The sequence below is a fragment of the Desmodus rotundus genome, chromosome X (genome assembly GCF_022682495.2).
Source record: "Desmodus rotundus isolate HL8 chromosome X, HLdesRot8A.1, whole genome shotgun sequence".
In the NCBI taxonomy this organism is placed as follows: domain Eukaryota; kingdom Metazoa; phylum Chordata; class Mammalia; order Chiroptera; family Phyllostomidae; genus Desmodus; species Desmodus rotundus.
The window spans coordinates 65,939,283-65,956,612 of NC_071400.1; the positions used below are offsets into that span (position 1 = coordinate 65,939,283).

The window sequence follows — 17,330 nt, forward strand, 5'->3', positions numbered from 1 at the left end:
CAGGATGATTTCTCTACAATTTAGTTGTAATTCCAGATTGGTCCCAGGAGGAGGTTAGTGTAGCTTCCACTTACTCCTCCACCATCTTGGATCTCTGGCAGCCAGCCACCATTCATTCCTTTTTAATCTTTGCATATTTTACTTGAGAAGATGGTATGTCATTTTAATTCTCCTTTCTTTACTACTAACAACATTTTTTCACTTTTTCTGGTAACTTAAATTTCTTCTTTTATGTATTTTTTAATTCCCATTTTTTGCACACTTTTCTAATAAAATACTTGTATTTTTCTCACTGCTCTGTAAGTCTTTATGTATTAAAGATAATGACTCTTGTTTCTAGTTTTCTCATTAACTTTATGGTTTTGTGCAGAAATTTAAATTTTTCATGTAGCTGATTATAGTCATATTTTCTTTATACCTTTGATATTGTGCATGTAAATATCTTCCCTACTCCAAGATTATATATCCTCCTATATTTTTTAGTTCTTTTATCATTTCTCTTTTCAAAAAACTTTAGATTATTTTTTAATCATTTATTTTTTATTTTTAAGGTACATTTCATTGATTATGCCACCACAGTTTTCCTAGTTTCCCCCATCCCCCCTCCACTCTGCACCCCCCCAAACCTCCAGCATTCCCCACCACTTAGTTCATGTCCATGGGTCACACATATAAGTTCTCTGGCTTCTCTGTTTCCTATACTATTCTTAACCTTCCCCCTGTCTATTTTGTACCTACCATTTATGCTTCTTATTCTGTGTATCTTTTCCCCCATTCTCCCCCTCACCAGTGATAACCCTCCATGTGATCTCCATTTCTGTGATTCTGTTCCTGTTCTAGTTGTTTGCTTACTTTTTGTTTTTGTTGGGTTTTTTAGGTTCAGTTGTTGATAGTTGTGAGTTTGTTGTCATTTTATTGTTCATATTTTTGATCATCTTCTTCTTAGATAAGTCCCTCTAACATTTCATATAATAAGGGCTCGGTGATGATGAACTCCTTTAACTTGACCTTATCTGGGAAGCACTTTATCTGCCCTTCCATTCTAAATGATAGCTTTACTGGATAGATAATCTTGGATGTAGGTCCTTGCCTTTCATGACTTCAAATACTTCTTTCCAGCCCCTTCTTTAATGCAGCAGTTCCAAAACAGCATGATACATCAGAATTACTTACAGAGCTTCTTTAAATGCTCAGGTCTTAAGACTGAGTCACAATTTGGGAGATCAGCCTTGAGCAGAAATATTGTTAAAAGCACCACAGGCAATTCTGAGACATCCCCTCCTTTATTAAGAAACTATTTTAATCCATCTAAATTTACATTGGTATCATTTTTCCAAATTACTTCAGCATATTTGTTAAGTATTAAATCATTTCATGAATTTGAAATGCTACCTTTATCTTATTTGGTAAGCTCCATGAAAGCAGAGACCATACCTGGTTTTACAGACCATTTTGTCTCTAAGGCCCAGCATAGTGCCTAGTGCACAACTGATACTTCATAAATATTAACTGAATAAATAAATAACAGTGACAACACAAGTCCCCAACTTCATACCATCACAAAGTATTCTTTTCTTCAACATTTTCTTGACTATCAGGACAATAAAACTGATGTTATTAATAATGACCTTGAGTTATCAAAAATATTAAATTGTGCCCAATACACTCTGTTTAATGTGGCCAGGAAATGTATTAGAGGGCTCCATCAAATGAAGTCAAAATAATAATGGTCATGTTTAAGGGGTATGGGAATTCTAATCCAGTTCTCCATGAAGGAACTGGACAGCAATGACCTGAGAAACTAAGGAAACTTGGCTTCCTCTAGCACTTAGAGTTCCTCAACTAGCTCCAGAGACTGACTCAGAGCTTCCTTGAGCTGGAAGGCCCACACAAAACCTCTTCTATGGGCCCATAGAAAGAAAATTGGAGTAGGGAATCAGGAGACCCAAGTTTAAGTCCTGTCACTACTACTAACCTATTTGACCATAGGCATGTCACTTAACCTCTAGGACTTGGGGTAGATGTTTTCTAAGGATCTCCTCAGCTCTAAACCTCTTCCTAAAGATCTAAACAGACTACCACAAGGCAGAGCTTCCAAGGACAATATGAAAACCCTTGCACAGACCAGGGTCCCAATCCTATCCCTGGCTATAACAAAATAATAGTGATAATAATAGTAGTCATAGAAGTGTAGCAGTAGGAACACGAACAGCTATTGTCAAATTTTACTAAGCACTTATTATATGATACACAATATTGTAGACATCACCTCACCCCTAATAATAACAGCACACACATATATAGGGCGCTTACTAATTTCCAAATGCTTTGCATATATTAACTTAATCTTCACAAAAACCCTATAAAGTAAGTTCTATTATTATCCCCATTTTACACAGTAGAAAACTGAGACACAGAGAGGTTAATGGTCTTGCCCAAGGTCTCACAACTACCAAATGATGGAACCAACTGAGTTGAGTCCAGACCCATACTTTTAACTCTTATACCATACTGCCATCCAAACAATCACTGTACTATGCTTGCCACCTCAGAGGCTACAGAAAACAAGAAATGAGGTACAGTTACTTATGTGTAATACTCCCCTCTTCACTAATGCAAGAAAAATTAGGTTTGACTCCAATGTAATTTTAAAACAGTTATGATCTCACCTTTAACTGGAACATAATCAACAACAAAAAAAAGCAAACAAAATATAACCAGAGACATTGAAGTTAAGAACAATCTAACAATAGCCAGAGGGGAGTGGGGAGGGAACAGTGGGGAGAGGGGTTTACAGGAACTACTAAAGGACACATGGACAAAATCAAGGGGGAGGGTGGAGGCCGGGGAAGGAGGTGGGTTCCGATGGGGTGGGGTGGAGGGAAGGGGAGAAAAGGCATACAACTGTAATTCAATAACAATAAATTTTTTTTTTAATTTAAAAAAAATTAAATTTAAAAAAACAGTTATTTCAGGGCCTGGGATAGCAAAATATATTATTTATTAATAAAATAATGAATTACCTTTTATTGAAAATTGTTATCCATTAAAATGTCTGTGTTATAAAATAAATAAATAATTCACTACTAATGACATCTGCATTAAACACAAAGAAAACACACAAGCTCTTCATGCACCATTTGGAACAAAATTTCAGATCCCCACCTGTACAAACTCCAGTTCCATACTTTCAGAACTGGCTTTTAAACAGTGACTTGACAGCCCACAGTGTCTCAAACAAAACAGGCCAAAGAAACAAGGTACAGTAACTTCCCACCATCCCTTTGGCCTTCTCATCACCTCCCACATTCCCTATCTGAGTGAATAGCACCAATTGCCTCAGGCACCCAAACTGGGTGTCAGTCGAGGCTCACTTCCTCCCACATCCAGTCACAGAACATTTCTAGAATTCATTCCATTCTCTCTATCTTTGTTGCCCCTGCTTCTGCTCAGACCTTCACCATCTCTAACCTAAACCACTATACCAGAAACTTCCCAAATGGCGCTTGGCTTTCATTCTTTCTAGCTCCAACCCCACTTCAACCCTGCTGCCAAAGTCATCTTTCTAAAACAAAATCTGATTATATTACTTCCCTGTTTAGAATCTTTGTCTTCAGGATAAAGTGTAAAATCCTTCGTAGAACACACAAGGCTCTTCTTTTATCTGGCCCCTGACTACCTTCCCGGCTCCATCTGAGGTCAAGCCCCACATATCTCACACGAGGCAAACGGAGCAACTTGGAAGTTCCTGAACAGTGCTTCTCTGTCTGCCCAGAATTTAATTCTCTCATTTGCCCATCTGGCAAACTCCCACTTGTTTTTTTTTAGACCAGCTCAAAACTCAAGAGTTCATTATGCTTTCTTCTGGGCATCTATCACATTTTGTACCTCTCCCTATTGTAACACTCATTCAGCCTGACACAGTTTTTGTTTGTCTCTTTCCCATAGAACAAGGAACTGTCTAGGGTTCCCTGACTTACTCATTTCTGTATTTTGTTTGTTGGATGAAAGAATATCTCAGGATTTAAACAAGAATATTCAAACTGCTCCTGATAATTGCCCATTGTATGAGTCAAAGCAGGCGTACAGGCCAAATTCCATTTCAACAAATGTCTAACTTGACAATCCTCTTACATCAAAAATAGTTGTTACATTTGTGTAACTACATACTTGCAGCCTTAACCAAAAGGAGACAGTTTTAAAAGCTACATTAGACTACCAACAAACCTACATGCTGTATATTTATAGATATCTGAGTTCTTCATTCTACCCCATCTTTAATCTTTTGGGGGTCATAGAGAATTTGGGTAGGGTTTATCTATCATTTCTTAAACCTATACTCCTTTTTGAGAAGCATAAAAATCCCACACACCCCTGGAGATTCTGATACTCTCCCAAAGGGTACAATCCTCAACCCCACCAAAAATAAAACATAACTCTGACTGGTAGCAATTCACAGGTTCACAAGAGATGTAATCCAGGCAAGATATGATTGAGCTTTGCTCTCGGATAGTTTATAACATTAAAATAGGCAATTTCTTTCTGTCACCAACCATAAACATTATAACTTTAAATATGCTTTAAAGTCTTTACTAGGAAGAGGAAGCCAGAGAGGTGTTGACATCTGTCTCCCCCACCTTTGAGAACCTTATGATAGAAAATTGCCACAAACAAATGAAAGACACAAATATGAAAAAATATCCCATTTCCTAACATATATCTCCCCATAAGCACATGTTCAAACAAAGGGAGTTCTTTGAAAATGCTTCTGGCAAGATATTTTCCTTCTACTTCCCCCACCACCCCTCCATGCCCACTTTAAAACAATTTTCACTTCTAGCAAGCAGCAACTTCTTTTAAACTAATATGCTTTGTCCTTGTGAAGATGAAGGGTTAAATTAAAGAAACAGCTGGCTGCCTGCCACTAGCAGGGAGGGGGCAGGGATGGAGGATGGAGAAGGAAGAAAAACCAGTTAGAGGAATGAGTGCTAATTTCTTACCCTGCCACATGGCCATGTTGATCCTATCCACTCCCACGTTGGGGTCACAGGCTCAGAGTTTCCCAGAGCCCCCAGTTTTGTTGAGAAGCTTGAATGGGATGTAAGTGGAACAGCAGCAGTGTGGTCTTACTCTCTTCCAGATGCTCACGCCCCAAACCTAAAAATGTAAAAAGAAAAATGGGTATTTAAATGAAAAAAAAATTCAAATCCTTGAAAATTATCTCCTATTCCTCCCTGAACCTCTCTTTCACAGATATACTGACACAGGTAGTGTCAAGATCTCCCCTAAGCAGCAAGGGGTCACTGAAGGATAAAATGGGGAGATCTAGAGTCAGTCCATATTGTCACCGAGTGCTGCCCAATTCTGCATAAATCACTGGATCTTCAACAAATGGGTTTTGGAATCTCAAAGGATGGTTGGTTAGATAAGATAATCGTTAAGCATCTTTCCTATCTTTACGTTCCATGCTTTGGGAAATGAAGAGCAACATAATATCCAATGCCCTCTCCAAACTCCCAAGTTTACATTTTAAAAAATGTAGAAGGGACAGCAAATTTTGTGACTACTTGAAGTTTAAAATAGATCTTGTGTAGGAAAAGAAAGGAAGCATAATAAAAAGAGTGATGTCCTCTGGGCGGCTCTTCCTCTCCACTTCATTATACTTTCCCACACTTTGCCAATGTCCTATGGGGAGCAGTTGTTGCTTTCATAATGGGGCGGGGGAGGAGAAGATCCAAAGAAAAAGAAAAAGTAAAGTACTAATTTAAGTAAAGCCAAATTAATTCAGCTCATTCCTATTTTTGAAACGTCAAATTCAGTCTTAGGACAATACTATTAGCAAGGATATAAAAGGTGCTAGGAATGGGAGAAAAAAATGAAAGGTCTGGCTACTTTGATTTCAAGATTTAATATATTAAACACTTTGCTTGTTTATTTGAACAAGTTCTTAATTAATAAATAGGTCTTCCTTACTTAGCATATGAGCCAACCTGCATTTTTGGAGAAGTCCTCACCTTTTTGACCTGGTGAACATCAAAGTACATTGCTATTTCCATACCTTTTATACAAGCAACACCTCCACCCTGAAATGAAAGCACTAGCGCAGTACTGAAGACTAATACAAACTTGACAGTCATCATTTTGGCCTTCTTTAATGAATTTTTTTAAGGGCAAAGTGTGAATGTGTACACTAGTCCCAAAAACACCATCGGAAAAAAGATGTTGCTTTGAGTAAGAAAAAGTTCACAAACTCCTAAGATGGATTCGCCAGAGGGGAAAAAAAAGCGCCCTGATGACTTATCTGGAACCTGGGACAGTTTTGGGTTTGCCTTCTTTTGCAGTTAAATAGTAGTAATCCGCGCCTGGTAGGACCAGGCGAAATTTAACATCTCTGAAGCCTAGCCCAGATAATTGCTAAAAATGTATGGAGCTTACATAAAGCACAGTCTTACTGGCTTTTTATGCTCCACACTTCTGGATTTCCCTCATGTATTCGAGGTAGCTTACACTGACTTTATCACACAGGCACACGTACAGCTTCACTTGGCAGTCCAGGAAACTGATTTGCTCTGAAATGTATAAAGGTAAAGGCGCATCAATGTGACGAGAAAGCCCTTCGTGCTGAAGGCGCTCAGGCACAAGCCTGGAAAGTCTGGAGAGAACCGGCTCCCCTCCTTAAGTTGGAAAAGGAAAACTCGCAGTAACTAGTTTTCCAAGAGTTTGGACTCCTTTTCTAAGACCCACGCCAACCTGAGAATCTACAGCAGAAGAAAGAACGGGGCCTTGACAGAGCTTTACCAGCTAAAGCCACTCTACTCCAGTCCTGGAAAGGGGACGCCCACAGCTAACCTCCCCCATTCAAAAGCGGGTAGGGCTTGGCGCCGCTCCGCAAGAAAACTTTGCTGGGACGGCGCAGGGACCCTTGGCTCGGAGACTAGGGCTGTGCTCCCAAGAAGATGCCGCCCTGCACTAGCTAGAACTAGCCGATCTAACTCCTTCGAGTGCCAGGCGGCGGCGGCCGGGCATGGGGACCCCCCCATCTCCTGGGGGCCGAACCAGCCACGAAGCGCTTCCCAGCGTCGCTGCGCCCAGGGGGTACTCTGGGGATGGGTCGGGGCCAGCGGGCCGCGAAGGACCTGCTGGAGAAGGGACAGCTCATCTGTCTTTACCTGTGGCCGATGTCAGCAGCGGTGGAGCTCGAGTCTGCCGCTGGCAGGCCAAGCGCTCACTCGGCGCTGGCGTTCGGAACACGAAGTTGAGCTAGCGCCCCACGTAGCCGGCAGAGCTTCATTCACAGCCCGGTGGGGAGGAGAGGGAGCTGAGCGGGAGCGCGGTTCCTGTGACAGGCGCCTAGCCAAGTATCCGCCAAGCACAGCTGACTTCTGCGCGTGCGCGCCCTGGTCAGCCCTCTCACCGCACTTCAGCCCAGCCGGGCGGGGGCGATGCCAGCCTGGGAGGTGGCGGGGGCCGAGACTGCAGCTGAGATCTAGACGCTGGGAGGTGTTTCCGCGTGCGCAGCCGCAATAAGCCGACCCCGCTAGCTGCCATATTTAATGAGGACTAGGCGGATCCTAACCCAGTGCTGGGCGTGTCAATTGCTTTTGAAAGAGAGATACTGCACTACGTCTCAATATTCTGAGCCTGCGTTACGGGTTTTGGTTTTGTTCGTAGAGTGAAATTGTTTGTCCCGAGGTTCTGGCCACAGAATAGTAGTAGAAATAGAATACTAATTATATTAGCTCATGTATTTTGAGCCTCTTAATAATATGTGAGACGCTGTTCAAGCCCTTTACTTTTTTCATCTCATTTAATGTCCACAATAACCTCATTGGGTTACGTGCTATCATTTGTCCACTTTTATTTACAAAAAAACAAAGACAGAAAGGTTAGCTTGTCCTAGTTCACATAATAGGAGTAGAAATAGAAATCAAATACAGTTATGCTTGTAACGACCAACTTGATCCTCATTGCACTGGAAAATCTACAAGGCAGTTTTTAGTATTATATCCATTTTAATTATTAAAATAGAAACGGAGGCTCAGAAAAGCAACAATCACAGGTCTTAATAAGTGGCAGAACTGGGATTCCAACCTGGGTCCACCTGCCGCCAAAGCCCTTGCCTAGTATTGGAAGAAACAGCCCCTCATTTTACAGAAGAAAAAAAGAAAAAAACAGGCCAATGGGATGCCTTAACTTATGTAAGATGATCCTGCTAATTAGTTATTGGTAGGACTGAGACTGGAATTCATATAATCAGTCTGGGTAATTAATTAGAACCCAAGTACTCTAATTCAGAGTCTACTAGAGGGAGCAATTTTGAATGCCTACATTGGGCAAGCTAAGGGGCCAAGGATACAAAACACCCAGTCAGCGTGAAGCTACCAAGGATAAATCTGTAATCCAAAAATCCATTGCAATGAGGCAGACCCCCACACCAGACAAACCCTGGGATATCTCACCAAAGAAAAAGAGTCATAATAGGAATTACAGGGAAGAGTGAAGTTTAGGCAAATTTTAAATGAAGAAATGTTTTGGTAAGCTCAAAGCAGGGCTGTGTGAAGGGGTCAACATCAGGTCTGGCCTGTGAAGTGAGCCCAGAGTCCTGTTTCCTTGGGAACCACAAAGTAAAGATAGATGTGGAATGTTGTATCCACACAACACCTCTTATCTCTGAAGCTCTGCACCTGGATTGGAAATCAAAGCTGCTTCTCTGTATCTAAGAAACATGCCCTCCAGACAAATGTGGGTTGTGTTATTCTCACTACTGTGATTTCAAGCAGCAAGTTTCTTTTAGTCTCTAATTGTAGAGAACAAAGTTTCTCAGTGAATGAAAAAAGTGGTGTTCACTCAAAGGGGGTTGTTATCATTTTACAGCTGTGTGTCTTTGGGAGCAATACTGTTCTCTGTTAAATTTTCAGCTGACTTTATTGGTGTCTGCTATTGCAGCCTGATGACTGGCTGGATGTCTGCTTTCTCAGTCCAAGCTAATTTTTACTTGCTCACCTGTTAATATTTGGTCCCTACCTTCAGGCACTCATAGTGTATGGGTGAGTGGCTGGTGAATAGCCCAAGTAACTAGAAAGTATTACAATTTAATTAAAATAATTAAAATGTGATTGATTGAGTCAGGTTATGCTGAGTCTTCTGATAAAGGAAAATCCATGTGGAGGAAACACCTTGTGAAAAAAGTCACATTTGAGGAACTGTGAGGTTGAAGCTTAGGGTAAGGAAATGTAAGGCACTTGTGGAAGAAATAACCATGAGGTAAATTGAAACCCAGTTTTGGAGGGTCCTGAATGTTGGACTGAGATTTGTACTTAATTCAGAAAGTGATTGAAAAAGAATTAATGCTTTTAAACAAGGGAATCTCTTTATTAGAACTCTTTTTTTAAGAAAGTGAATCTGGGTGATTGTTTGAAGGAGAGGTTTGTTTTGTTTGTTTGTCTTGTCATTGCAGGATAGGAGAAACTGGCACTTATTTGTAGATTTCACAGGAAGAGCCACTAATGAAACAGAAATTGAAGAGGCAAGAAAAGGGGGAGATAAATAATGGAGTGAAATATGTAGGGAGATAGAAATGACATGCAAAATACATCCTAATCTTAGGAAAGATGCCTCTTTCTTTGACACAAGAAAAAGTTGGGTTGAAGGATGACAATTTGTTTATGAACAGGTTTGTCATGAAGCTCTCTGTAGTGCAAGCATATTGGCTCTTGGAATATAGTAGTTATTTGAGAGAGCTTGGGCAGGAGTGATTTACGGCAAGAGATGCCTGCAGTCCACCCTGATTACCACTTGGTGTCGTCGCTGACCGCTAACAGTTTGGAGGGCTCCTGTTGGGGTTTCAAGGAGTGCGTTTCTAAAAAGAACACTTTCTCTTTTGCAAACTGAAAAACAAAACAGATTTGAGAGTGGGTTCTGGAGCCTGACTGCTTGGGCTCAGCACCAACCAGAGTAAGACATTTAATAGCTACTTCACCTCATTCCAGTTACCTAATTTCACTCTCCTTTAGGTTTCTTATTTGTAAAATGGAATGATAGCATAAAATGTATTAATAGATGTAAAACAATTAGACAAGAGTAAACACTCCGTAAGTGTTAGCTAGTATTACTATTGGTGGTGATGATAATGATGAAGTCTTTGGATCCCCAAGTTTTTCAGGAAATATTTATATGGTGAATGACAAATGCCTATACAATACTCTCCCATGTGAAGTGGTTAGAGTGTGGTGCTGCTAATGAGACAAAGTTAATAATTTAATCAAGTGTTATAGATTCTGTTAACTCTGTTCTCTTCCCCATGAGAACCTTAGTCAGGTGTCTCACAAATGTGTGCACATGGTCACAAATGGATCTGGCCAAGAGAGTGTAGATAAATCACATTAAATGAGTCCTCTGTTCACCTTCCCCTTCCTTGGAAAAATGTTCCCACCCCCCACCCCCCCACGGTGGTCAACAGACTTTTGGTCAAAAGCCATGTCAGGTCTTACTAAACAAGAAATAAACACAACTTGATCTTAAAAGTTAATTATAGTCCTCGCTGGTGTGGCTCAGTGGATTGAGCACCAGCCTTCAAACTGAAGGGTTGCTGGGTCAATTCCCAGTCAGGGCACATGCCTGGGTTGTGGGACAGGTCCCCAGGAGGGGGCACATGAGAGGCAACTACACATTGATGTTTCTCTCCTTCTCTTTCTCCTTCCGGTCCCCTCTCTCTAAAAATAAGTAAATAAAATCTTTTTTTTTTAAGTTAGTTATAAAGGAAGGATAAAGCAGTGAATTTCTCTGTATAATAAAAGGTAGTACAAAAACTTTCAGAGCAACAGATTATGGTAGCACCTAAACCATCATGTCTAAATCAGTTCTATCTTTAATCTTGAAGTTGTCATTGCAAATGCAGACTGAAATAGTTACAGGAGTACATAGCCATGTAAAGTAGTTAAGTAAATGTTTCTGGTATTGTTCTTATTGATTTGTTCCATATTTTTAAAGCTCTTACTATTGTGCCAGGTACTGTATTAGCCCCTAGTGATACTAGTTTTAAAATAAAATGGGTGCTGGAGAAATACCTGGGATAGTTCTAGAAAAAAATGGGGCAGAATAAAAGTAAATGAACAAAGTTCGTTGAGCATCTATCGAGACAGTTCAGGAAACTCTGAAAATACAGTGATCTAGGAGCATTTGTAATTGCCCTGTACCTATACCATGAGTATCAAAATGAATAATTGGCTTCTATGCCAATAATGGTAGCTAACCTCATGATTGGAGAATACTAATAAAAACTATAATGAGATAACATTGATAAAGTATAAAAATATTGGTAATACACTGTGTTGACAAAGGTGGAGAAGAGTCCTCTCATGAATTGCTGGTGGGAGTACAATTAGTCGATTAAGGGCAATTTTGCAAGAACTATAAAAATTGCAAATACAAGACTTTGATCCCAACATTCCACTTCTAGGAATTTATCCCCCAGTATGTGTACACAGGTGTAAACTGCTGTGTGTACATTGTTTGTAATAACAAAAAATGAGAAACAACTAGATGTCCATTAATAAAGAACTGATCAAATAAATAATTGTACATTTATTGAATGAGAAAGCTCTTTATGTACTTATATGTGAAATTATCCATGGTACCGTATGTGAAAAAAGCAAGATGCACAGTTGTATACTTTCTTAACTTTGTGCTATTGAAGTATATTACCTATTCAATTATGTATCTTAAAAAGTAATATGGAAAAATTTTTGAATAGCCTGTCAAAGATAGTGTTCAGATTGAAGAGCCAGTTGTTTAATTTACTGCCTAGTGCAAGCTAAAGAAAAACCCTGTTAGTCCATGAACATATACTAGAAACTCTATGGTATGCTAAAACCAAGTCTTCATAGTTCTTTAATTGGGCACAGCATAATTTTTGACAGATGGTTTTCATGAGAAATTATACTTTTAAAAAATGTGGTGTCAAATTGCCCTCTGTTTGAGAGAAGTCCAACTCCATCTAGATTAGTGCTGCTGGTATTCTAAGGGGGCAAATATAAGAGTTTGTTTAGGGATTAGTTTTGAGGGCTTGCAGGTCTCTAATCTGTTGAGTCCACCCAGATCTGTATAACTTTCTGTTACATGAAGGAGTTGAAGCACATGGAACCGTGGTAGTTGTTTCTCACAACCACTGTGGTACTAGTTCACCCACTAGTGTGAAAGCTCCTTGAGGGCACGGTCTAGGGCCTTATATTTTCTTTATATTCATCACAGGAGTGTTTTTCAAACAACTTGTAGAGGAGGAGAATTTCCCCCAAAATCCATTGTGTACCAATAGTTTTATACAATACAATAAAAGTGAATTACTGAAAAATAAAATCAAAACAGACATACAAAACACAAGCCCATTTTTTATGATTATATTCAACAAACATAAAATTACTCTGTCAAATTATTGTTAAGATTTTGAAACTTTTACTCTTAATTTCTTGCCCTGGACCAGTGTTAAACAGTTTGTCGACTGGCACTGGGCCATGGACCACACTTTGAGTAGTATTACCTTATACCACTACCACTGCGCCCAGCTTATGGTAGGCATTCAATAAATGCTGGGTTTAATACATCATTTTATAGTGTTTTCTACATTGCAGGGTGTTTTCACATCTCTTTCCTCCTTCTATCCTCAAACCACCTTCAGAATTAAGTGAAACAGGTTTGATCACTCCCATTTGACAGAAAAAGAAGTTGAGGCATGCAGATTAAATAATTTTCCTGATGTAAAACAGCTCCTTAGTGTCAGAGCCCAAATTAGTCTCTGGCTCCTATTGAATTTTGTGGCAGCACCACTAAGAAAGCCCTCCAGTCAAAAGGAGCTTCCCAAGAGTTCCACCAATTAGAAATAAGCCTTTCCAAATGACAGCAAGTCGACAACGTTGTGTAATAGAGAATCAGAGACCTAGTTTGGAACCCAGGCTTAAGCAAGAGATTTTACTTCTAAGCCTGTCTGCTTATCTCTAGAGTAGGGATAATAAGAGCTTCTCCACAAAGCTGCACTAGAACTAAATGGAGAATATAAATAGCCGGGTACCTAATTCAGAAAGAATGGTTATTATTAATATTAGGCTCAGTTTAAGACTGCATTGAGGGGGCTTGCTCTATAATCTAATCATGAGGGAGGTGCGTCATCTAGTGGTAGAGCAAAGAACTGGCTCCGGGAAGAGAATGTTGCTCTAGGAAGGCTGGGATCAGTGAATAATGCCCTTCTTGCCTTTCCCTTTTTGCACTAGCTACTAGAAAGCTTGGAGCCAGATGTTTGGTCCGCCCCTAGCAAGTGAACATGACTTTATGGACTATATTCTGTGTTAACCTCACCCCTTGTTCCATTTTATTATTTCTATCTGTACTTTCCCTTGGCTTGTTTATCACATTTTAAATATATCTTTGTAGGTTATTTTAAATACCCTTTAGAATATGCAGAATGGTGACTTATTAAACTAAATAAGAATATGATAACATGGTAATAAAACAGTGTGGTACTGGTATAAGAACAGACGCATAGATCAATGGAACAGAATAGAGAGCCCAGAAATAAACCCAAGTCCCTGTGGTCATTAATATTTGACAAAGGAGGCAGAAGCATAAAATGGAGTAAAAATAACATCTTCAACAAATGGTTGGGAGATCTTGACAGCTACATGCAAAAAAAAAAAAAGAAACTTGGCCACCAACTTACGCCATATACAAAAATAAACTCAAGGTGGTTAAAAGAGTTAAATATAAGTCTCAACACCATAGAAGTCCTAGATGAGAACATAGGCAGGAAAATCTCAGATATTCCACACAGCAATATTTTCACCGATATCTGTCCTAGAGCAAGGGACATAAAGGAAAGAATAAACAAATGGGGTCTCATTAAAATAAAAAGCTTCTGCATGGCTAAAATAAACAGCAGCACAATGAAAAGGGAACAGACCACATGGGAAATATATTTCCCAATGATACCTTGGGCAAAGGTTTGATCTCCAAAATATATAAAGAACTCCCACAACTCTACTCCAGGAAGACAAACAATCCAATTTAAAAATGGGCAAAACACTTGAACACACACTTCTCCAAGGAGGACATATAGAGGACCCAGAGACATATGATTTAATCTTTATTATATTTTTTCTATTACCATTCAGTTCCCTTATATTCCCTTCTCCCCAGCAATCTCCACATTTTTTCCATGTGCATGAGTTCTTTTACCTTTTTGCTCAATCCTTCCACCCCCTCACCACTCCATCACTAGCTATCATCAATTACAGTTGACATACAATGTATTAGTTTCAGGTGTACAACATAGTGATTACATATTTATATAACTTATGATCTCCCTGATAAGTCTAGTACCCATCTGGCACCATACATAGTTATTATAATATTATTGACTATATTCTCTATGCTGTACTGCATATCCCTATTTCTATTTTTATTTTATTTTATTGTTGTTCAAGTACAGTTGTCTCCATTTCACCCCACAATGCCCCCCACCCCACCCATCCCCACCTCCCACCCTAAATCCAACCCCCCTTTGGCTTTGTCCATGTGTCCTTTAAACATGTTCCATGATGACCCTTCTCCTGTCATCCCCCATTATCCCTCTCCCCCCTCCTCTCTGGTTACTGTCAGTTTGTTCTTTTATTCATAGCAACACAATTTACAATAGCCAAGTGTTGGAAGCAACCTAAGTGCCCATCAGTAAATGAGTGGATCAAAAACTATGGTACATTTACACAGTGGAATACTATGCAACAGAAAGAAAGAAGGAGCTCCTACCCTTCATGACAGCATTATGCTAAGTGAAATAAACGAGGTGGTGAAAGACAAATACCATATGATCTCACCTATAAGTGGAACCTAATCAACAAAAGAAGCAAGCAAAATACAACCAGAGACATTGACTATTTTTTTTCATTTTTTATTGTTGCAAGGACAAATACAATGGGGGGGATTAAATCTCATAATGTCTTGAGTAAATTTATGATTTTGTGTTGGACCACATTCACAGCCATCCTGGACTGCATGTGGCCAGTGGGCCACAGTTTGGACACCCCTGCCTTATAACCATGGACAGACAAAAGAAACCACTTCATCACAACATGACTGCTAGGGAGTACAGAGATGTGAGAGGGCTGCCTGGGCTCCCATGGGTGGTAACTTAAGATCTGGAGGGATATTTCAGTGGCTGGGGGGTTCCCTTGAGAAGTGTAGGATCTAAACCTCAAGCTGGGCTCACCAATCTACAGTATCAGAGCTGGAAGGAACTCAGATAACATCCAGCTGTGAAAAACAACAGGGATTCTGTCTGCCCAGGAGAGATGGCTGGAGACCCAGAGAGCCTCTTAAAAGGCCAACACACAAAATTTTGTTTGCAGCCACTTACCTTGGGCTCTGGCAGAGGAAGGGCAGAGGGGACTAGAGACACTTGAGGAGAGTCTGGGTTGGTGGCTCTGGGGAGAGAACTGAGGGAACACCCCTCATGATCCCTGTGGTGAGTCACCCCCCCCCCACCATGCTGCAGGAGCCAACTTGCTCAGGCAGAGTAGTCCTCTCTGAATGGCATCAACCTGAGGGGAAGCAATAGCCACCCTGTGGTGCTTGAGCCAGGCTGCTGATTACAGTTTGACTAGTTTAACTACCAATCAGTTTAGAGGCTGATTAGCTTAACTACTAAGGCAGAAAATACAAAGAAGCAGCCAAAATTGGAATACAAAGAAACAGACCCCAAATTAGAGAACAATAGAATTCTCTAGTAGAAGAACTAGATGATATAGAGGCAAACAATTTATCAGATTGAGAGTTTAGAGTAATGATTATAAGGATAATCAAAAGCATGAAAAAAGACACAGAAACCATAAACAAGGGCCAGTCAGAAATAAAGAATACAATATCTGAAGTAAATAATACACTGGAAGGAATAAACAGTAGGTTACATGAAGCATCAGTGATTTGGGAGACAAGGCAAAAAAAAGAGAGAAAAGAAACCCAGGCAAGGTAGCAAAAAGAAAAAAGAATTTTAAAAAATGAGGAGAGCTTAAGAAACATTTTGGACAACATAAAGCAGGACAACATCCGCATCATAGTGATACCAGGAGAAGAGAGCGAGCAAGGGACTGACAACCTATTTGAAGAAATAATGACTGAAAACTTCCCTAATCTGGTGAAGGAAAAATACACACAAGTCCAGGAAGCTCAGAGAGTCCCAAATAAGTTGGACCCAAAGAGGCCTACACCAAGACACATCATACTTAAAATGGCAAGGCTTAAAGATAAGGAGAGAATCCTAAAAGTCACAAGAGAAAAGCAAGTAGTTACTTACAATGGAGCACCAATTAGACTGTCATATGATTACTCATCAGAATCATTTCAGGCCAGAAGGGAGTAGGGTGAAATATTCAAGGTGATGGAAAGCAAGGACCTACAAACAAGGCTACTTTACCCAGCAAGGCTACAAATTAAAATTGAAGGAGAAATAAGGAGCTTCCCAGACAAGAAAAAAGTAAAGGGGTTTCTTTTTTTTTAATTTTTATTGTTATTCAATGTATGCCTTTTCTCCCCATCCCTCCACCCCACCCCAGCTGAACCCACCTCCCTCCCCCACCTCCATCCTCCCCCTTGATTTGGTCCATGTGTTCTTTATAGTAGTTCCTGTAATCCCCTCTCCTCGCTGTCCCCTCCCCACTCCCCCCTGACTATTGTTAGTTTGTTCTTAACTTCAATGTCTTTGGTTATATTTTGTTTCCTTTTTTCTTCTATTTATTATGTTCCAGGTAAAGGTGAGATCATATGGTATTTGTCCCTCACCGTCTGGCTTATTTCACTTAGCATAATGCTCTCCAGTTTCATCCATGCTGTTGCAAAGGGTATAAGCTCCTTCTTTCTCTCTGCTGCGTAGAATTCCATGGTGTAAATATACCATAGTTTTTGGACCCACTCGTTTGCTGATGGGCACTTAGGTTGCTTCCAGCACTTGGCTATTGTAAATTGTGCTGCTATGAACATTGGGGTGCACAGGTTCTTTTGGATTGGTCTTTCTTCGGGTATAATCCCAACAGCAGAATTGCTGGGTCAAAGGGCAGTTCCATTTTTAGTTTTCTGAGGAAATTCCATACTGTTTTCCACAGTGGCCTCACCAGTGTGCCTTCCCACCAACAGTGCACTAGGGTTCCCTTTTCTCTGCATCCTCTCCAACATTTGTTTGTGGATTTGTTTATGTTGGCCACTCTGACTGGTGAGTAAAGGGGTTTCTTAACACCAAACAAGTACTGCAACAAATGTTAAAGGGCTTGCTTTAAGAACAAGAAAAGAAGAAA

The 17,330-nt window shown here is 40.0% G+C and overlaps 1 protein-coding gene across 1 annotated transcript in view; it reads right to left on the minus strand.

The window, feature by feature from the left end:
* CLCN5 (chloride voltage-gated channel 5) overlaps positions 1 to 7,443 on the minus strand; it is a 218,137-nt gene extending 210,694 nt beyond the window's left edge. The window contains exons 1-2 of the mRNA XM_045187525.3: positions 7,170 to 7,443; positions 5,001 to 5,157 (exon numbers count right to left, since the gene is read on the minus strand). Of these exons, the coding sequence (XP_045043460.1) occupies positions 5,001 to 5,016 (16 nt within the window). The 5' untranslated portion in view covers positions 5,017 to 5,157; positions 7,170 to 7,443. The remainder of the gene's footprint in view (positions 1 to 5,000; positions 5,158 to 7,169) is intronic.
* Positions 7,444 to 17,330: the final 9,887 nt, after the last annotated feature.